This window comes from Marmota flaviventris, chromosome 6, assembly GCF_047511675.1.
Source record: "Marmota flaviventris isolate mMarFla1 chromosome 6, mMarFla1.hap1, whole genome shotgun sequence".
NCBI classification, from domain to species: Eukaryota; Metazoa; Chordata; class Mammalia; order Rodentia; family Sciuridae; genus Marmota; species Marmota flaviventris.
In genome coordinates this window covers 76,999,354-77,023,145 of record NC_092503.1, presented here as the reverse complement: position 1 = coordinate 77,023,145, position 23,792 = coordinate 76,999,354, and the positions used below count along the sequence as shown (strand labels likewise).

The 23,792-nt window shown below is 35.1% G+C and overlaps 1 protein-coding gene across 1 annotated transcript in view; it reads right to left on the bottom strand.

Moving 5' to 3' along the window:
- The window catches only part of Me1 (malic enzyme 1), a 168,520-nt gene that overhangs the window by 131,223 nt on the left and 13,505 nt on the right, over positions 1 to 23,792 (bottom strand). Inside the window, 2 exon segments of the mRNA XM_027928254.2 lie at positions 14,095 to 14,244; positions 16,312 to 16,445. Coding sequence (XP_027784055.2) covers positions 14,095 to 14,244; positions 16,312 to 16,445 — 284 coding nt within the window.

The following is a 23,792-nucleotide window of genomic DNA, read 5'->3' as shown; positions in this document are numbered from 1 at the left end:
TAATACATACAGTGTTTAAATGATTTCCTAATAAAATTACTTTTATTAGTATGTATTCTCATATTGTTTAGCAAGCTTTGTGCTCCATTTTGTTACATGAGAAATAATGAAAAACAATAAAAGAAAAGAACCATCTTACTATACCCCCCATTGAGCAATCATAATATTAGGAATGCCTTATAACTGCAGGATAATAAATTGGAAGCTAAACTTAGCATAGAATTAATTTTTGCAAAAAGAAGTCTGCAAGAGCAGTATCTCATTCATCTTACCAGAAAATTTAGTATGTGAGAAGAAAATTCTTCAATATCAAATATGTTTTTTCTGGTTAAGGGCTTCCTTGTGAAATACACAGTTTCAATTATTGCTTAGACTTAACACTTTCTATCTCTCTTCAAAAAATGTTTGTATTTCCTTAGAGGTACCAAAATAATGAGGTAGAACACTCATATTAACTGTCTTTATGATCTATAAACACTTACAAAAACCTTTTTAGTACTTTCTATATTGACATGCTAGAGCCTTAGAAATATCACTAATGATATTTACAATACATACTTTGCATTTCCATATTTAAAAATCTAATACAAAAAATTTAATTTTAGTGGATGATTCGTGATACACATACTTTTTAATTCTTATGTTTTACTAAATATCGTACATTTTATAACATAACTAATTATGTTCCAATTGTAACTACTATAAGCATTATGTCAAGCTAAGTTGCAATACCTAGAAAAATAAACTTCTGTCTTAGAAGTTAAAAATCTGATATTTGAGAACTGTACACCTGAACTTTAGAGAAATCATTTCTAAGTTCTGCTATACACCTACTATAAAAAGACAGGTTTAAGAGGGAGCATCTTATTGAAACATAATAACAATAGTCATTTTACAGATGAGGAAACTATTAAGATCAGGGAATTTGTGTTATAGACCCAAGATCACATAGTTAATAAGAAGCAATGCAGGGATTCAGACTGAGACTTTTCAGATCCAGGGCAAATACTAGGTTGGTAAAGTTAATTCATGATTATTGCCCATTTTTACTCAACAAGGACTATTAGGTTCAGAGGTACTGGGGTACTAGGTTCAGGAATACAGGTAAAGGATACAGTATGGCCATTAAGAAAAAAGGCAGTGGGATAGAAAAGAAATTCAATGATTCCATCTGGTGTAATACTGACTATGAAAGAGCCCAGGCAGTTTGGCAGGCAGGTATTCAACTTAAGATGATGAGCCAGGTAGAAGAAAGAGAGAATAAAAACAGAGAAGTAGACAAACGGGCCAGACGACAAAAATCCTTCAATGTCATGCTAAGGAGCTTTGCTTTTCTTCAGGGCAAAAAGGGAACTCTGAAAATGTAGTCCAGAGAATGACACAGTTAGATATACCTTCTTGAAAACCCAGGCGTTTTTTGTTTGTTTTTCGTTTTTAGTTTTCAAGGATGAATATGCAGTAGAAATTTAGGAAAAAATTGAAAAAGGCCTAATCTAAGAAAGCATCAATGTAGATTGAATGGACAAGACTGATCCAGCAGATAATTAAGAGGCAAAATTGACAAGGCTCAAAAAGGGAATAAAAGGTAAGGAAATCCTGAATATCTCTGAGGTATTCAGTTTATGTACCCAAGTGAATAGTATTTACCTTACAATGTTAGGAAACTTGGGGGGCTGGATGATAGACTGAGTAGGTATAGGTAGTTCTGTGCCATACAAGAAGAGCTACTTAATAGTTGGAAATATGAGTAGTAAGCTTAGAAAGAGATATGGGCTAGAGATATTGAATTGAAAGTTCTCAGGTTATGGATGAGTAAGAGAATATACAGAATGAAAAAAAAAAAAAAAAAGAACACGACCCAGGAGTGAGGGAGAAAAAAACAAAAAACCCCTCCAGAACACTGACATTGTAGAGGGTAGAATGAATTACTGTCAAAGTTGTACAGATTTAGAAGGAAACATACTGAAGAGGGGAAATTTATTAGATTTAGTTCATGGAAATAAAATGTTGAGCCAATTAAGTCACAGGGGACATGGAAAGGAATATGTAAGATAAGAAGGATAAGGCTACAAAGTGTTTACATTCTTATAACTACAAAAGTGAAAAGAGCCAAAACACAGCTGGAGTTTAACTCTAAGGAGCAGAAGGTCCAGCTGAGACTGAACTATGCAGGGAGTTACAGAGTTCATCCCCACATTAATAATATCTTAATTTAAAAACTAGGTGCCCAGAAATGAAATGAATATTTTTATGATGGGAAAAAACATGGTCTAGCTGGTTCTTCCTTAGGGGAAAGAAAGGGCTGGTTCAGGATGGATATGTGCAGTGAACAAAAAAGACAAGATTATGAGGGGATTGTCTTGGTTTAGAAATTAAAAAAAAACAAAACTATACTAAGCCTGAAAGCTTGAGAATTCCTTGTATACACAGCAGATATCTGTATCTCCAGCTGATGGATTTAGAGCCAGTATAAATACACCAGGTGTTGTGTATCCTATCACCTCATGTACTTATAGCCACCATCTAGGACTGAAAACTGTGGAGTTAGTCATTCTCATGTGAATTGGTTACTGCTATTGGCAACTATGTTAGTTTACAGCCTTGCTTGATTTCCTTGTTCCATATCCTAAGAGGATTAAGTTCATTCAAGGAGATTAGGATTGATGAAAGGAAGCTAGTATTGCAACAGTCCTCTGGTTTTTCCACCCCATTCTAGCCTAGCATTTCCAACCTTTTGTCCACATGGAAGCCAAGGTAATCATTTAAAACTTTAATTGGATGCTATCATTCCCCTGTTTCAAATAGCTCAAAGGCTTTCCAAATGGATTATGAGTTGCACTCAAACCATGACCCACAGGCCTACCTCATGTGACTCCTGCCTATCTCAAACCTCATTTCATGGCCCCTCTCCATTCCCAGACCTTTTGAACATGCTATTCTCTCAGCCTCAAATGTTACTTTTTTTGTTTTGTTTTTTACATATTGACACCTCATTCTTCAAATGTAAGTTAGAGACAGAACCCTACTGCCTTACAAAAGGAAATCCTCCTATTATTATAACTCTCCCCTGTTCATTTTCTTCGTAACACAAACTGTACTCATATATTTCTTTGTTCGCTTGACTATTATTATTTGTAAATTCCACAAAGGCAGGAAATATATTGTATGAACCTATTAGTTAATAGATGAATAAAAGGAAGTCTAGTAGAGCAGAGGAAGGAGATGAAAGGGAGAATGAGAGAGAAAAGGAGGAGGGAAAAGGGGGATAGTGAACTAAAATCAATATCTATGCATGTATGTGTTTGTTGGGATGAAAGCAACTACTATGTATAATCATAAAACTCTAATTAAAAATGGGGATTATAGAACAGAAAAATAGGAATCAATCTCCATACTTCATGCTTACAGCACATGAGCTGTCTGTCCCCTGTGGTTCCAGGTGCTATCCACAAACTCACAGGAAAGGCTATATATTAATCGGCCTCTGGCCAGAGGCAGAATATGTACTTGCACTATTGATACATTGGCTTTGTTTCCTCTGCTAACTCTGTATGCACTGGGTGGGGTGGCAATTTCTTCCACTGGAATATGCCCAGTATTCATTTCCCACAGACCAAGTCCAGACTTTTTAATTAAATTTGGTCCAAAAAAAACAAAAAACAAACATATTTAAAGAAGATTCTCTAAATACAGAGCTGCCAAATATAAACTGTGATTTTCAAGTGCCACACAGATAAGTCCAAGAAGCATCAAAACTATGGGATTTCCTAGTAAACTGGTGCCATCCCCTGAAATTCACTACAATATAGAGTATGTTCAGAACAAAACACTTGAAGCATTAATTATATTGATTATGGAGTCTGGAGACAAACAGACATCTCACTCTACTCCCATCCTTGGAGCTCATGCTGAGTGGCCATGTTACAGGAAAGGCCACACAATTAAGCTATTTTGGTTCACTGGGTTAGCAAGGTGTCCACTTTTTATTATTATTATTATTATTATTATTATTATTATTTTGTATCAGAGATTGAACCCAGGGTGCTTGACCATTGAGCCACATCCTCAGCCCTTTTATTATAATTTATTAAAGACAGGGTCTCACTGAGTTGCTTAGCGCCTCACTAAGTTGCTGAGGCTGGGTTTGAACTCACAATCCTCCTGCCTCAGCCTCCCAAATCACTGGGATTACAGGCATGCACCACCGTGCCTAGCTCAAAGTGTCCACTTCTATGAACAGAAAAGGGCTCCATTTATGAGGCTGTGCCTACCTGTCTGCCAAGAAGCAATGTGATAGCAGCTGTAAGAGGGAGAAAAAGCCCAAGGACAGATTCAGTTTCTGTTCTCCATTATCCTTGAGAGGACGAGAAGAATTTACCAAGCAGTAAGTTCACATTAAAATTGTTGTGAGTAATAACTAAAACAAAACATCTCTCACTTTCTTGGGTAACTATTGATTTGTCTTACCTGAGACCAGACCATTTGGAAACTGAAACTTCATAAACCTGTCTCATTTCCCATTCACCTGTCATCCTCCATTCCACCTCCATGCTTAGGCCTATTATCCTAATTTGGGTTTTCTTTGTGAAACACTTGTCTGCATTAACTAGATGATGACTCTCCTGTAACTGACCCTGTCACTCACAAGTCATAAGTCATTTCAAACCAGGTTTGCATCTGTGAAGAAATAAAGGGCAGAAAGGAATGTAATTATTTTGCATCTTAATTGTTTCTCCAGGTACTGCAGCTCATTAAACTGCCTTAAGTCTTGGGGAAAAAAGTGTCCAAAAGTAGACAGAATATTTCAGAATTGACAGAGATATGTGATACAATGTAAGAGCCACTACCTCCCTTTAAATTTTTTTTAGTAATGAAGAATGAGTTTTATAATTCTCCTTAAAAATACAGTCTTCTTGAAGATGAGAAAATAATAAACACATTTATACATTCTTCATAAATATTACCTGAGATAAAACTTGGCAATTTTTCTCAATTCTCCATATACTATGTGTAAACTTAAATCAAAACACCTGGTGCACCACACAGATTGTAATAGAATTATTTTGGGGTTGAAATATTAAATTTCCATTTAAGTTTTCCACATTTAAAGACTCTAGATGAATATGGAGAATCAATGAACTGTTACTTTATACTTTCAAGGGCTTTTTACAGTAAAAGATAAGTTTCACTACTTTTCAAGACATTTATTATATGTCTATACATAAATTTAGGGAACCCTTAGTTCTTGATGTAAAAAACTGATGTTTGAATCATGTCTAAATTTTTTCCATTCTCCAAATTTTTCCTAATTAAGGCAATGCTTAAGAAAGAAGATACTTTGGTATTTTAAACTACGTCTGGGCACATGCTGAATTTCCAGTATTTAAGCTTTAAGATACTCAACCTCATTCCTATTGAGCACAAGTGAGATACAAATTTTTTAAAATATAACATTTATCCTGCTCATAAAAACAGTTAATTTGAATTAGTAATTAAAGAAACCAAACATAACCTACATCTTCGTAATAAATAAAAATCAACTTTTTATAAATTATCTCTAACTAAAAAAAAAAAATCAACTGAGGTAACAGGAAAGACTTGAAGTTATATAGACTCCAAACTTTTTATCTAACTTGCTTTGTATCCTTGAAAAAACATTCCCTCATGTAGGTCTTTTTCTCATACCTTAAAATAGGGTTGATACAAGCATTAAGCTTATTTCAAAGAAAATGAATCAAAGAATAAGAATAAATGAAAAACAAAGGCTTATTGCTGTAGGTAAAATTTCATTAACATCTAACAATAAAATGATCACTTTTCTGAAAGCATTAAAAAGTTTTAATCAACTATTTGATGTTCAAGAGAATTTCTAAATATGTAAACAATTGGAAAAGAGTAAAAACTAAGAGTTGTATAAAAATATTCTCTGGTTCTAAAATGTCTCCTAAAGTGGATTAAAGATTCTAATTTTAACTTAAAGAAAGTCAAGTCCAATTAAGAACAGTCCGAGCTGGGGTTGTGGCTCAGTGGTAAACACTTGCCTAGCACAGGTGAGACCCTGAGTTCAATCCTTAGCACCACATAAAAAATAATAAGTAAATAAATGTTAAATTCTAAAAAATAAAAGAACAGTCCTAGCTCACCTGGACAGCTCTGGTATCACAGACTACCTAAAGCCGTCCCATTACCAGAAACTCCCAACCTGGTGTGTTTAAAAAGGGTAGCTCCACATACCTGAGAGTGAGATGACCTAGGAGAGCAGTAACATCTATTAACCTCTGGGCACTGGATCACTTTGCAGTTTACATTTTAATGATTCAAGAACAAGTAAAATATCATTGAACTATTGAAAGTGCCTACAACAGACTTAAGGTCTATGTACTCCCCAAATTCACATGTTGAAATTGTAATCCCTAGTGTGATCTTGTCAGAAGGCTGGCCTTTGAGAGGTGATTAGTTTATAAAGGGTAGTGTCCATAAAAATGGGACTAGTGCCCTTATAAAAAAGGCCCCAGATACCTCTCTGCTTTCTGTCACGTAAGGATACAATCAGAAGTAGTAGTCTGCAACCCAGAAGAGAGCCTTTACCAGAACACTCTACTTCAAATCATTTTTGGAATTCTGAAGGAAATAAATACACAAACACTAAAACTATTTTAATATTTTGTTTTGATTCATCTTAATGGTTCCTTTAATGTATTTCTTTAACAACTTTCCAGGTGGGGTTGGTTGTGCTGCACAGTGGTTAGAGTATGTGTCTACCCTGAGTTCAATCCCCAACACTGCAAAAAATAAAATGAAATAAAAGAATTTTCTAGGAAAGAATGAAGATAAAATCAGAATATCCTATTGAATGATTCTATTTAACAAAGAGTCTTGATATTCTTCATTTTCAAAACCAAAAGAAGTATCATTTGTGTAGTGTATATAATGCGCAAGTTCACACATTATCTACTAAGTCCCTGGTCCATATATTTAACTGACGAATAGACCCTTTCACAAAGACATCTCAAAGAAATTAAAACTCAAAATACCCCCAAATAACTTTCTGTCTTACAAACATACACTCACCATTTTAGAATTGGGGAGTGATACCATCATCTACTTAGTCATCAAGAAACCTGAGAGTTATTATAATACCAGCAATAACTATAATTTAGGAATAGCTACTATGTGCCAAGAATGATGCCAGTTATATTATCCATATTACTACTCAATTCTCACCCTCCAAAAAACTTGCAAAATAGCTATTATTGAGAACTTTGCAGTAAAGAATACTATTTAATTTCTCACCCTCCAAAAAACTTGCAAAATAGCTATTATTGAGAACTCTGTGGTAAACAATACTATTTAATTTCATTTAATTCTGATTTTCTCCAATTAATTTGAGTACTGAACTCTTTTTCAACTTTTGGCGAACGAAAAGTACTAGTCTAATCATACGTTGGAAACTTTTTTTTCAAAATTACCACCAATAACATGTTGTATTACCTCAACATGTTTGCAAATTCAAATCAGTGATTCATTATGTAAAATACAATAGCTGAGAAGAGTGTCTATGTGGGCATAGAGTTGTATTGTCTATATTTAATTCAAAAGTTTACTTTCACTCCAGTAAGAATGGCAGCTATTATGATACAAACAATAATAAATGTTGGCAAGGATGTCGGGGTGGGGGGGAAAGGCACACTAATACATTGCTGGTGGGACTGCAAATCGGTACAGCCAATATGGAAAGCAGTATGGAGATTTCTTGGAAAATCTTGAAAAAAACTTCTTGAAAAAGTTGGGAATGGAACCACCATTTGACCCAGCTGTCCCTCTCCTTGGCCTATACCCAAAGGATTTAAAAACAGCATACTACAGGGACACAGTCACATCAACGTTTATCGCAGCACAATTCACAATAACTAAACTGTGGAACCAATCTAGATGCCCCTCAGTAGATGAATGGATTAAAAAAATGTGGCATATATACACAATGGAATATTACTCAGCAATAAAAGAGAATAAAATCATGGCATTTGCAGGTAAATAGATGGCATTAGAGAAAATAATGCTGAGTGAAGTTAGTCAGTCTTCCCAAAAAACAAATGCCAAATGTTTTCTCTGATTTAAGGTGACTGACCCACAATGGGGTAGAGAGGGGGAGCATGGGAACAACGGACGAAACTCTAGATAGGGCAGAGGGGTGGGAGGAGAAGGGAGGGTGCAGGGGGATAGCAATGATGATGGAATGTAATGTAATAGACATCATTAGCCAAAGTACATGTATGAAGACATGAATTGGTGTGAACATACTTTATATACAAACAGAGATATGAAAAAGTGTGCTCTATGTGTAGTAAGAATTGTAATGCACTCTACTTCATGCATTTAAAAAAATAAAATCAATAAAAAAAATTTACTTTCTTACATCCTGATTCCTTGGAGTGAATCAAATTTCTTTCATAGCAATTATTTATAAGAATTTGACTGTTAGAATAATATGCTTAAATAGTAGGAGAAACAAAGAATATACCAGTACATATACCAATATGTTATTTTGCGTGTGTGACTGAGTGAACAGAATATTATTGTTACTGTTTCTGTGAGAGCAAACAACATACATTAACAGAGCAATAATAGGCACTAAGCCTAAAAAGCATGAGAAGTATAAGATAATTTATATAAAAAAATCATCTTTTTGTCTCTAGAATCCTACAACCTAGTTGGGACAAAAGGATTAGTAAGATATTAAGAAAAGAAATCAAGAATACTTTAGTAGAACATTAGAACTATTGATAGTAGGAAAAAGATTAATTGTCAAAGGTACAGTGTAATAATAAGTAGCTAATAAGAATTCAATAGAAGAAAATGCAGTATAAAAATAGAGTAGGCAGAAATATTTCCAAAGAAATTATGTAAATCTACCTTAGCTATTCTTCACATATACTAACTAGTATTATTAATTTGCATGAAACATTTTTTTAAATTTTTCATGAAATATAAGTGATTCAAGCAATACATTTGTGGGAGTTCAGCATTTCACCCAAAATCACATGTCAATATAGAAATTAGCCACAACTAGGTGTGGTGTCATAAGCAGACTGTACCACCAGATACTGGATATTCTTTAAGAATTAAAATGCTACCAGGCATGGTGGCACGCGTCTGTAATTCCACTGACTCGGAAAGCTGAGGCAGGAGGATCACAAGTTCAAAGCAGCCTCAGCAACTTAACAAGGCCCTAAGCAACTTAGTGAGACCATGCCTCCAATAAAAAATGAAAAGGGCAAAAGATGTAGCTAAGTGGCAAAGCATCCCTGGGTTCAATCCTCAGTAGCCAAAAAGAAAAAAAATTAAAATGCTATGGGCACAGGCTCGGATTTTGGCTCAATGGTAGAGTTCTCGACTGGCACATGTAAGGCACTGAGTTTGATGTTCAGCACCGCATAGAAATAAATAAATAAATAAATAAATGTATTGTGTCCTTCTACAACTAAAAAATTAAAAAGTAAAAGTTAAAAATTCTATGGGTACATAGGATAAAGACAATCTACGCATGTCCAACAACATTCATAAAACCTTGAAAACCCCAAAATATATATATGCTGAAAAGAGAAGAAATTCCACACAAAACCAGTAAGTGAATATTATATTCTAGCATGATACCATAGAAAAGAAAAAATTGGAAAGTTATTAATATAAAAATTTATTTCACATACCCGCCAGTTTTAATGTCATATTTAAAATTAAAATACCAAGCCATAGAAAAGTATACTATCATTAATTATATATTTAAAAGTATACTCAAAAGATAAATCTATTTACAACTGTGTTCAGTACTTTAAGTACTATTAATACTTAATTTTCATTTACTATATTCTTAAGATAATAAATCCATAAAAAAGTAAATACAATAAGAGTTATAATCCTCCTGTTCACTTTCCAGGTATCTGGGAATAGTTTAGAAAATATATATTGATTTTACTTTAAAAACAAAAATTTTCTATGCTATGGCTTGGATATGGTTTGTTCCCCCAAAGGTCCTGTGTTAGAGGCTTAGTCCTCAGTTTGGAGGCATATAGGTAATGGGATCTTTAAGAGAGGAGCCTAGTGGGAGGTCCTTAGGTCATCTGGGGCACTGCCCTCAGAAGGGATTAAGGTAGTTCACCTAGGACCTGAGTTAGTTCTGGACAGAGTCAGTTGTTAAAGCCTAAGCCTGATTCCTGAATCTCTCCAGCTTCCTGTCTGGCTGTGTGACTGATAAGAGTGTTCTCTTTCTCATAAGCTCCTACCATTGTGACATTACCTACCCATTTACAGGCCTTCATCAGAGATGAGAAGATATCAGCACTCTCTTGAACCACCAGAACTGTCACCTAAATAAATTTCTTAAAATTTAATAAAGTTGCCCAGCTTCAGATATTTCATCACAATAATGAAAAAGGGACTAAAAGAATTTACATGCTAACTGATGCCTGAAAGATCCATCATTACCTGAACACACTCACAATCCCGTTTCTAATTAAATACAATGCTAAATTTATGCCATATATACAATTTCAAACAGATTGTTTTTATAATTATAGGTGAAGCCATGACAATTATTCTACTGAAAATCTTCGAAATCATCAAAAGTTCAACAAAATATAAACATTAAAAAGCCATAAAACAGAAACTGTCATACAGAAGACAGCATACAAAGATCCATTAGAAGCTTTACTTTTGTGGAAAAGAATTTCTTTTTTTTTTTTTTTTTTGGTAGTTATATATGGACAGCATAACTTTATTTTATTTGTTTATTTTTATGTAGTGTTAAGGATTGAACTCAGTGCCTCACACATGCTAAGCAAGCTCTCTGCCAGTGAGCTATAGCCCCAGCCCTGGTGACAAAGAATTTCTTACTTAAATTTCAAATATTACAGAAAAGTTAAAAGAATAATACAATAAATACCTTTCGCTAAGATTCAATGTTTGTAAGTATTTTACTATAATGCCCTCCTGTTCCCTTTCCCATCTCCTCCTCCTCCCCTCTCCAGCTATCTAACTCTTTTTTTTTTTGCTATCAAGGATTGAACCCAGGAGCACTTAACCATTTTTTCTTTTGAGACAGGGTCTAGTTAAGTTGCTTAGGGCCTTGTTAAATTGCTGAGACTGGCATTGAACTTGCAATTCTCCTGCCTCAACCTCCTGAGTTCTGTGATTACAGGAATGCACCACCATGTCTTGGCTACCTTTTTATTTATTTAATAGTTTATTGCTGAGAAAACCATTGTAGTCAAATTCATTAATGCCTCTATAGAAAAACAAGATGCTAAGAAAGATAATGAATATTATAGTCTTGCAAATTCAGCTCAGGTATAGCCACCAAATGAATTCAGAATAGTACATTAAAAGATCTTTACATCATCAAGTGAGATTTATCCCTGGAATGCAACAATGGTTCAACATATGCAAATCAGTATTGATAAACCACAATAAAATGAATACAAAAACCATGTGGTTATCAGTAGATGTGGAAAAAGCATATGACAAGATTTAACATCCTTTCAAGATAAAAACTCTCAACAAATGACGTAGAGAAGAAATATACTTCAACATAATAAAGGCCATATATGACAACTAGCACGGCTAACATACTGATATGTATACAGAAATCCCTAAAGATACCATCACAAAACTGTAATAACTAATAAAAATGCAGGGAAAGTTTTAGCATATAAAAGCAACATACAGGAGAAATAGCATTTCTGTACATTAACAATGAACTATCCAGGGCTGGGGTTGTGGCTCAGTGGTAGAGCACTTGCCTAGCAGGAGAGAGGCACTGGGTTAAGTTCTCAGCACCATATATAAATAAATAAATAAATGTCCATTTAAAGAAAAAAAAAACAATGAACTATTCAAAAAAGGAATCAAGAAAGCAATAGCATTAGTAATAACTACACAAAATAAATAAATAAAATTCTTAGGAACAGATTCTACCAAAGAGGGAATGTATACTGAAAACACTTGAGGAAAGTTCCATGACTTTGTTCTGAGCAATATTTTTTTTATTTGACCCCAAAGGCATAGGCAACAAAAACGAAAACAGATGAATAGGATTACAAACTAAAAATATTTTGCATTATAAAGGAAAAAAAGGAGTAAAAAGAAAAACCCATGGAATGGGTGAAAATTTTTGTAAACCATATATCTAATAAGGAATTAATCCAAAATATATAAAGAATTCAAACAACCCAGTAAGCAAGAAAACAACCAGATTTTTAAATGGGCAAAACTGAACAGACATTCCACAAAAGAAGACACAAATGGACAAAGGGTATATGGAAAAAAATGCTCAACATCACCAATTATCCAAGAAATGAAAATTCAAATCAAGAAATGAAAATTAAAACCACAATAAATGCTGGGCATGGTGGCGCATGCCTATAATCCCACCAACTTTGGAAACTGAGGTAGGAGGCTTTCAAGTTCCAAGCCAAACTCAGCAATTTAGCAAGGCCCTGTCTCTAAATAAAATATAAAAAAGGGTTGGTGATGTGGCTCAGTGGATGAATGTCCCAGGAGTTCAATCCCCAATATCCAAAAATAAATTTAAAAAATACATTAATTAATAGATAAATAAAATTTAAAAAATAGAAACAATGATATCACTTCACGCCTATTAGAGCAGCTATTATCAAAAAGATATTTGCAAAGATGTAGACAAAAAGGAACCCTTAGAGGCCACAGGTGAAAAAGTAAATTAATCCAGTCATTATGAAAAACAGTATAAAAGTTCCTCAAAAAATTAAAAATAGAACTACCACTTGATCTAGCAATCCTATTAACTACTACTGGATACATCTCCAAAGTAAGTGAAATCAATATGTCCAAAAAAAATCTGCATAGTCATGTTCATTGCAACATTCTTTACAACAGCCAACCTAAATATCTGTCAATAGGCAAATGAATAAAGAAAATGTGGTGTACATATACAATGGTATACTATTCAGTCTTAAGGAAATACTGTGACAACATGGATGAACCGAGAGGACATTACATTAAGTCAAAGATGCAAGACATAGAAAAATAAATATTGTATGATTTCACTTAATCTAAAACTCATAAGGGCAGAGAGTAGAATGGCAGTTAACAGAGGCTGGAGGATGGGTGCAAAACTGGGGAGATATTGATCAGAGAATACAGAATTTCAGCTGGATAAGAGAAATAAATTCAAGAAATCTACTGTACACACAGTGACTACAGTTAATGTATTATGTACTTGAAATTGCTAAGGGAGTAGATTTCAGTGTTCTCACCACAAAAAATAAACAAGTAAGTATGGAGAATGGTGACTTGAATCTCTCTGCTTCATAGCTGTGACTATGCTTTGCTCTGGAACCTTTCTGTGCAAACGTGCAGGACAAGATTGCCCAAGAGCTATGGTAAAGCCCTGCCTGAGGAAGTTCTATGCAAAGGTACAGAACAATAACAGTCTTAACCTTGAGTTCAGAAACCAGCTGCCAGGAATAGAGAATTCTGAGCACAACAAGATAACCATCATATCCTGCAAGCGCTGCAAACTTCAAGCCTGCCTGCTTTACAGAAACTCTGGACAATAGGCTTCCCTGATACAGTAGGATAATAACAGAATGTTCCTAGTACTGCAACAGTAGAATAGCTACAATAATGTTTCTGGTTCTGTAACTTTTTAGTCCACAAAGAACAATGCTCCTATAGTTTAAACATCCTAATTGTATGACCCTATATAATAAACATGCTTAACTAGCTTTGGGTCACTGTTCTTCCATCAGAAGTCAGTGTCCCTCCTGGTCCCAGCTTTCTCTCTGTAAGGTTTGTGTGTCTTTCTTAATCCCCCATTACACCTTGCTGGTTTGTAAGGTTTGGTCCTGGAGGTCAAGGCAAGTGAGGTAATGCATGTTAATTAGCCTGATTTAGACATTTCACAATGGATATATGTTGAAAACAACATGGTACATTTCCTAAATATACACAATTTTGTTTGCCAATTATAAATAATAATAAAATAATTTTTAAATTACCACAAAAATCTTATAAAAATAAGTAAAATGCAAGTTGCATTCAGAATAAAAATTTACATACCTTGGCTTCTGAAATGCTAAACTATATTGTTGGCAAGCCAGACCCACAGTTGGAGTATAAACAATAGGCATGAATTTTTCAATGTCAGACGTTAGCACTCTATAAAAGAGCTTTTCATTTCTATCTTGAAGATCCATTAAAAGAAGATACCTGTGGAAAATGGGATATAATTAGATCTACATCCAACAAAGTCATGAAATAACTGCTCAGAACTCTAATTAAACATTTTTAAGTCATGCAGAAAACATCTAACCAAATACAAATTTAGAAATGTTAAATGCTTCAAAGAAGGAAGAACAATAAACTTGATTACTATCACTCCAGTATTCAAATCATTGCTGAAATAACATCATTTAACTCAACATTTAGATTTTTATCTCTATTTTAAAATGAAAGACAAATGAAAATACCTCTATAGACATAGTTTAAGCATTTACTTACCTAATTAAATAGAAAAATTTTATCCTTTGACTTCACTATTGATAAATAAGAGAAATAACATGCAGGAAATGGGTAAGGTAGTGCAGCACTCACCTTAGAAATAACTAAGACAGGCAAGCTCAAAGGACTTTTCTAAATATTGTATCTAATAGCTCTTTTCTGTCTAGAGATATTTCTGATCTAGAGTTATTTTTCTAAACATAAACCTTTTAATGTTACCTGTAATCTTCCATAGTTTAGAGAACAAAAAAAATATCTGCTTGGTACAAGTGAAAAAAAAATTGCACAACTATATTTAACAACCTTACTAGATTTTTTGGTTTGATTTTCTGATATGGTTTAGATATCATTTGAGGGTGTTCTCCAACAGATCATGTGCTGGAAGCTCAGGCCCCCATGTGGCAATGTGAAATGTGGAAGAACCTTTAAGAGGTGGGGCCTAATGGAAGGTAGTTAGGTCACTGGGGAAGCTGCTCTGGAAGGTATTAATGCAGTTCTCATGGGGCCCTAGTCGGTTTCGTCAACTGTGAAATATTAAAATAAAAGAGCAATCTTGGCCCCATCTTGTTCACTGATTTCTGGCCTTATGATCTCTCCCTCTCATAAGCATTCCTATTATGATGCCATCTGCCATGTTGTAACAGAGAAGACGGTTCTCACCAGAGGCCAAACAAATGACGCTGCTCAATCTTGGACTTTCAGCCTCTAAAATCATGAACTAAATAAATCTCTTTTCTTTGTAAAGTAGTCAGCCTCAGATATTTTGTTATAGCAACAGAAAACAAACTAATACATTTCCATTCCCTAGAACAAATGAAAATGTATAGAACTGGGAAAAAATCAATGGATGTTAATGCTTGGGCAATTAGGTAAAATAATCCAGAAAACAAACATTTGGGAGGAAGATGGTGACTTTAATTTTAGACATGCTAAAATTAGCAATGTGGGAGTCATCATTGCTAAATCAGTGGTCAATTCTCAGATCTCACCTTACTTATCAAGAACATTTGACATAAGTGACATCCCCTAAAATTTGACATATTCTCTTTCCTTGACTTCTAGGCCATCATATTCTCAGTATTTCTTCTACATCACTGGTCATTCCCTTTCAGTTTCTTTGTTGTTGTCTCTAGCTATGGTTTACATGTAACGTATCCCCCAAAAGCTCACATGTGAAACAATACAAGAAGGTTCAGAGGAGAAATGATTGAATTGTGAGAATCTTAACCCAACCAGTGAATTAATCCCTGATGGGATTAACTGAGTGGTAACTAGAGACAGGTGAGGTATGGCTGGAGAAGTGGTTAATTGGGAGCATAGCTATTGGGTATATATTTTGTATCTGGAACTGTAGTCTCTCTCTGCTTCTTGATCACATGATGTGAGCTGCTTTCAATCCGCCACTCTCTCCCACAATGATGTTTAGCCTCACCTAGAGCCCTGAGGAATGGAGCTAGCCTTCTTTGGACTAAGACCTCTGAAACTGTAAGCCCTCAAATAAATTTTTCCTCCCCTACAGTTGTGCTGGTCAGATCCTTTAGTCACAGAAGCAAAACAGTTGACTAAAACATCTCCTCTTCTCTGAAAGCTTTCTAACACACATATAGAATCCATTAGGAAATTATGATGGTTTTATCTTCAAATAAATAAAATAATTTAAAAAATAACTGTATTTTACAAACAATTCCCTTCCAAATTGACTACCCTTTCCAAATAATGAAATATTTTAACAATTACACACAAGGACTATAAAAATCATATTTAGGAACAAGTTACCTGTCAAAATCTGAGTTCAGACGCTCAAAATTTTTAACTACTCTAAGGACCTGGATGTCTGGGCTGATGAAGCAAGGTGGCAACAATCCATGAATATTCAACTGTTGTCTTTCTTCCAGAGTAAAAGCTAAGTCCTGTGGAGAAAGGGAAAACACACTAATTTGAAGAGGGGAAAAAAGGACAAAAAGTATGTCACAAACACACACCAATAAATTCCAATGAGGATGGAATTAAAAATCAGAAGATCTGGCATCACTCTAAGCATGGTCATGCAACTGTAAATAAATCATGTCAGCTCTCCACACCTCAGTTTCCTTATCTACAAAAATTAGAATACTGGACTTTTTAGAGCTCTGTCATTTGGATATTGTTAGGATGAAATTAGAGAATGGATGGGAGGAAACTACTTGAAGCACAAAAGTGAAAGAAGATATAATCATTAATGTCAGTAAATATAAAAATAATATTTATTATAAGAAATTTCAAGATTATGAACGTGAGTATGTCACCTGTGACCTGCTGTGCTTCTCTACCTCAGCAAATACCTTGTATGATTCTGAGATACATGTTCCAGCACTCTTCTCCTGAGTTATCTCACACTATTCATATGCACTCCAGCTATGCAAAACTTTTCCCCACTGCTTGAACACACCACACCCTTCTATTTTTTTGTGGTCAAGAATGTCTTTTTTACTTCTCTGCCTGTCAACAATTACCTCAAATGTTCCCTCTTTCTAAAATTTTATCAAATTGGCCTACTACATATATTATAGTCTTATTACTTTAATGTTATGTTTTCTATGTACATGAACACTGATTGTATAAAATGATAGTAATAACAAATTATGGAGTTTAAAAATAAGCAACAAAGCAGATATTATGAGTTGGTGCAAAAACCAGAATGGACCTAAGAGATTTGCTAGGGTATAATATGGAAAATAAAAGCAAACAAGCCTCTGTAGTTGTTAATGGGAGAGAATGATATGGAAGATTGGGATAAGGAATCCCTCTAGAGAAGACTCTGCCTGGAGATACAAAAGATCAACAGGCTTCTTTGACTCCTGCATTGCTGTTTCTTTGCTGCCAGCATATGAGCTGACATGATATGATGGCTGCTGTTATGACAGAATGTCTGTGCCCCATCAAAATGCATATGTGGAAATTCTCACTCACAAGGCAATGGCATTAGGAGGTGGGAATTTGGGGGGTGATTAGGTCACAAGGACTCTCTACTCTCCTGAATATGATTAGTTTCCTTACAAAGAAACCCCAGAGAGCTGCTTTGTCTCTTCCGCCACGTGAGGAAACAGAAGATGCTAGCCATCTGTAAAGCAGGAAATGGGACCCTCACCAGACAACAAATCTGCAGCACCTTGATCTTGGGTTTCCTAGCCTTCAAAAATGTGAGAAATAAATTTCTTTTGATTATAAGTTACCCAGTCCATAACATTGTTACAGAAGCCTAAATGAACGGACTACAACTCTCAGTTTTGCACATTGATTTTTTTTTTCAATTAGCCATAATCACTCCTCAGACAAACTTCATTGGTTACAATACTAATACTGTGTAAAGCTAAGTATGCACATTGTGACTACTACTGCTGTAGACAACTTGGATAGAGAGGAACACATTCACTGTCATGAGTGGTTCTATAATCATCCTTCTTTGTCCCTGAAAATTACTTGCAAGGACAGAACAGTGACTCCTAACTTCTTGTGAAGTTTACTACTTGGGGTCAAGAACAGACAATTTGGTTCAACCCAGAGGGAGATGACAGACCCTGAGTGGTGAAGTATGAACATGTTTAATACCAGAAAGTCTGTGAAAGAGACCAAAAGATGAACAACCCTCTCTTTCTTCTAATCTCTGATATGATCAGTTCCATTAATTCATGCCCCTAATAGAAAGGCTATGTTTAAATAGCCTACTGAATCAGGAGGACATACTAAAGAGACAATTAAATTTGCCCACTGAATGACCCTCCCACAGTATCTTAGTTGCCTACAAAAGCTAGCAGAGACTAATGGCTCCAAAATTTCCAATATAAGATGTGTCCATGTCCAACCTTGAATTTTTATAGTCTCCAAATGAATCAACAAAGATGAAATCTAGCTACCAGATGTTTTCCCCCACTTCAGCTATTCTCATAGCTACAAAATTCCCACTATTATATGCTCACTTAGGAATGCTGTGGGTTCCAATAAGTAAAGACAGAAGCAGATGGTCTCTTTCAAGAAGGATAATCCAATATGGCCAACTGTGCCTGACCCAATCACACTCTCCTGGATGCCTAGAGAACGAGAGACCAGCACAGTCTGCCAGCTCTTTACCTAGGAGTTCTAGGCAACACCAGCAGACACCTGTGGTATTGCCTGGGTTCTTTGCCCATTTACTTCTTTATTTGTGCTTTGTGTCCCCACCCTAGAAAGCAAGCTCCTTAAAAATCAAGAAATTTTGCTTGTATTATTCATTGTTTTTTCCCTAGCACCTAGAACAGGTCTGATATAATTAGAACTCAATAATTTATTGCACATAAAACAAGAAAACTTTAAATAACCAACTCTAGAGTCATAAACATTTTATAAAAATATAAAACTGGTTTTTAGGAAACTTATATGCATATTCATTCTAAAATTTAACCCAACCAAGAGGAAATATTTTGTGAAAAGATAATCTATAAACTGGAAGGCATATTTCACCTGCCCAAGGTACAACTGGAGACTAATAATTTAAAATGTCATGAAATAATTCATTAAAATGAAACAAAATTATATGTAGTAATATATTTGTAAAATACAATACATTTTTCTTTAACTACAAAATGCAAAGTGGGGGGTTAGGCTAAACTGTCAAAATTCTATAAATATTTAGAAGCAGCAATAAATTTCTTTATGTTATGCTTTGAAATATGCCTGCAGAAAATGATAATCAAAATGTCAATATTTTAGCCAAACTCAGTGGCAAATGCCCATAATACCAACTACTCTGGAGGCTGATGCAGGAAAATCACAAGTTCTAGGCCATCCTGGGCAACTCAGCAAGGTACCATATCAAAAGAGCTGGAACTGTAGCTCAAGGTCAATATTCTGAGAATAAGACTTATTTTCAGACATACTAACATAGGATCCTTCATTCATTTAATTATGGCATTTACCTATCATTTATAGTTAGCCAATCTTTTTATATAAAATTTTCAAATGTCTGGTCCAAAACTAATTCCTAAATCTAACAGGTCTCCCACCATATCTTATGCCACATAACTGATAATGACATCTGGAAATCTTTGATAATCTTCAATGTTCAGTAACTACAAATTCCCACACTCTCTTAGTCAAAATATTCACTCTAGGACTTAGAAATATGGAGTACTGAACCAGCTTAAAATATTATGATTGGGAAGGGAAATTATCCTATGATCAGATTCATTTTCTTTTTTTTTTAAATTTTTTATTGTTGGCTGTTCAAAACATTACATAGTTCTTGATATATCATATTTCACACTTTGATTCAAGTGGGTTATGAGCTCCCATTTTTACCCCATATACAGATTGCAGAATCACATCAGTTACACATCCATTGATTTACATATTGCCATACTTGTGTCTGTTGTGTTCTGCTGCCTTTCCTATCCTCTACTATCCCCCCTCCCCTCCCCTCCCCTCCGCTCTTCTCTCTCTGCCCCCTCTACTGACATTCATTTGTCCCCCTTGTATTATTTTTCCCCTTCCCCTCACTTCCTCTTGTATGTACTTTTGTATAACTCTGAGGGTCTCCTTCCATTTCCATGCAATTTCCCTTCTCTCTCCCTTTCCCTCCCACCTCTCATCCCTGTTTAATGTTAATCTTCTTCTCATGCTCTTCGAACCTACTCTGTTCTTAGTTACTCTCCTTATATCAAAGAAGACATTTGGCATTTGTTTTTTAGGGATTGGCTAGCTTCACTTAGCATAATCTGCTCTAATGCCATCCATTTCCCTGTAAATTCTATGATTTTGTCATTTTTTAATGCAGAGTAATACTCCATTGTGTATAAATGCCACATTTTTTTTATCCATTCATCTATTGAAGGGCATCTAGGTTGGTTCCACAGTCTTGCTATTGTGAATTGTGCTGCTATGAACATCGATGTAGCAGTGTCCCTGTAGCATGCTCTTTTTAGGTCTTTAGGGAATAGACCGAGAAGGGGAATAGCTGGGTCAAATGGTGGCTCCATTCCCAGCTTTCCAAGAAATCTCCATACTGCTTTCCAAATTGGCTGCACCAATTTGCAGTCCCACCAGCAATGTACAAGTGTACCCTTTTCCCCACATCCTCGCCAGCACTTGTTGTTGTTGGACTTCATAATGGCTGCCAATCTAACTGGAGTGAGATGGTATCTTAGGGTGGTTTTGATTTGCATTTCTCTGACTGCTAGAGATGGTGAGCATTTTTTCATGTACTTGTTGATTGATTGTATGTCCTCCTCTGAGAAGTGTCTTTTCAGGTCCTTGGCCCATTTGTTGATTGGGTTGTTTGTTCTCTTATTGTCTAATTTTTTGAGTTCTTTGTATACTCTGGATATTAGGGCTCTATCTGAAGTGTGAGGAGTAAAGATTTGTTCCCAGGATGTAGGCTCTCTATTTACCTCTCTTATTGTTTCTTTTGCTGAGAAAAAAACTTTTTAGTTTGAGTAAGTCCCATTTGTTGATTCTAGTTATTAACTTTTGTGCTATGGGTGTCCTATTGAGGAATTTGGAGCCCGACCCCACAGTATGTAGATCGTAGCCAACTTTTTCTTCTATCAGACGGCGTGTCTCTGATTTGATATCAAGCTCCTTGATCCATTTTGAATTAACTTTTGTGCATGGCGAGAGAAAGGGATTCAGTTTCATTTTGTTGCATATGGATTTCCAGTTTTCCCAGCACCATTTGTTGAAGATGCTATCCTTCCTCCATTGCATGCTTTTAGCCCCTTTATCAAATATAAGGTAGTTGTACTTTTTTGGATTGGTTTCTGTGTCCTCTATTCTGTACCATTGGTCCACCCGCCTGTTTTGGTACCAGTACCATGCTGTTTTTGTTACTATTGCTCTGTAGTATAGTTTGAAGTCTGGTATCGCTATACCGCCTGATTCGCACTTCCTGCTTAGCATTGTTTTTGCTATTCTGGGTCGTTTATTTTTCCATATGAATTTCATGATTGCTTTCTCTATTTCTACAAGAAATGCCGTTGGGATTTTGATTGGCATTGCATTAAACCTATAGAGAACTTTTGGTAATATCGCCATTTTGATGATGTTAGTTCTGCCTATCCATGAACAGGGTATATTTTTCCATCTTCTAAGATCTTCTTCTATTTCTCTCTTTAGGGTTCTGTAGTTTTCATTGTATAAGTCTTTCACCTCTTTTGTTAGGTTGATTCCCAAGTATTTTATTTTTTTTTGAAGATATTGTGAATGGAGTGGTTGTCCTCATTTCCATTTCAGAGGATTTGTCGCTGATATACAGGAATGCCTTTGATTTATGCGTGTTGATTTTATATCCTGCCACTTTGCTGAATTCACTTATTAGCTCTAATAGTTTCTTTGTAGAGCCTTTTGGGTCTGCTAGGTATAGAATCATATCATCTGCAAATAGTGATAATTTAAGTTCTTCTTTTCCTATTTTTATGCCTTTAATTTCTTTCGTCTGTCTAATTGCTCTGGCCAGTGTTTCGAGAACTATGTTGAACAGAAGTGGAGAGAGAGGGCATCCCTGTCTTGTTCCAGATTTTAGAGGGAATGCCTTCAGTTTTTCTCCATTCAGAATAATGCTAGCCTGAGGCTTAGCATAGATTGCTTTTACAATATTGAGGTATGTTCCTGTTATCCCTAGTTTTTCTAGAGTTTTGAACATAAAGGGATGCTGTACTTTGTCGAATGCTTTTTCCGCATCTATCGAGATGATCATATGGTTCGTATTTTTAAGTCTATTAATGTGGTGAATAACATTTATTGATTTCCGTATATTGAACCAGCCTTGCATCCCAGGGATGAATCCTACTTGATCATGGTGTACAGTTTTTTGGATATGTTTTTGTATCCGATTCGCCAGAATTTTATTGAGGATTTTTTGCATCTAGGTTCATTAGAGATATTGGTCTGTAGTTTTCTTTCTTTGAAGTGTCTTTGTCTGGTTTAGGTATCAGGGTGATGTTGGCCTCATAGAATGGATTTGGAAGTTCTCCCTCTTTTTCTATTTCCTGAAGTAGCTTGAAAAGTATTGGTATTAGTTCTTCTTTAAAGGTTTTGTAAAACTCTGCTGTATACCCATCCGGTCCTGGGCTTTTCTTAGTTGGTAGTCTTTTGATGGTTTCTTCTATTTCCTCAATTGATATTGGTCTGTTTAGGTTGTCTATATCCTCCTGACTCAATCTGGGCAGATCATATGACTTAAGAAATTTATCTATGCCTTCACTATCTTCTAATTTATTGGAGTATAAGGATTCAAAATAATATCTGATTATCTTCTGTATTTCTGAAGTGTCTGTTCTGATATTGCCTTTTTCATCCCGTATGCTAGTAATTTGAGTTCTCTCTCTTCTTCTCTTCGCTAGCATGGCTAAGGGTCTGTCGAAAAGAACCAACTTTTAGTTTTGTCAATTTTTTCAATTGTTTCTTTTGTTTCGATTTCATTAATTTCAGCTCTGATTTTAATTATTTCTTGCCTTCTACTTCTTTTGCTGTTGTTTTGCTCTTCTTTTTCTAGGATTTTGAGATGAAGTATGAGATCATTTGTTGGTTTTTTCTTTTTTTAAGGAATGAACTCCAAGCAATGAATTTTCCTCTTAGAACTGCTTTCAATGTGTCCCATAGATTCCGATATGTTGTGTCTGTGTTTTCATTAATCTCTAAGAATTTTTTAATTTCCTCCTTGATGTCTTCTATAACCCATTGATCATTCAGTAACCTATTGTTCATTCTCCAAGGGATGTATTCTTTTTCCTTCCTTCTTTTATCGTTGATTTTCAGTTCCATTCCATTATGATCAGATAGGATGCATGGTATTATCTCTACTCCTTTATATTGTCTAAGAGTTGCCCTGTGACATAATATATGATCTATTTTTGAGAAGGATCCATGTGCTGCTGAGAAAAAAGTGTAACTGCTTGATGTTGGGTGGTATATTCTATATAAGTCAATTAAGTCTAGGTTATTAATTGTATTATTGAGTTCTATAGTTTCCTTATTCAACTTTTGTTTGGAAGATCTGTCCATTGGTGAGAGAGGTGTGTTGAAGTCTCCCATGATTATTGTATGGTGGTCTATTAGACTCTTGAACTTGAGAAGAGTTTGTTTGATGAACATAGCTGCACCATTGTTTGGGGCATATATATTTATGATTGTTATGTCTTGTTGGTGTATGGTTCCCTTAAGCAGTATGTAGTGTCCCTCTTTATCCCTTTTGATTAACTTTGGCTTGAAATCTATTTTATTTGATATGAGTATGGACACTCCTGCTT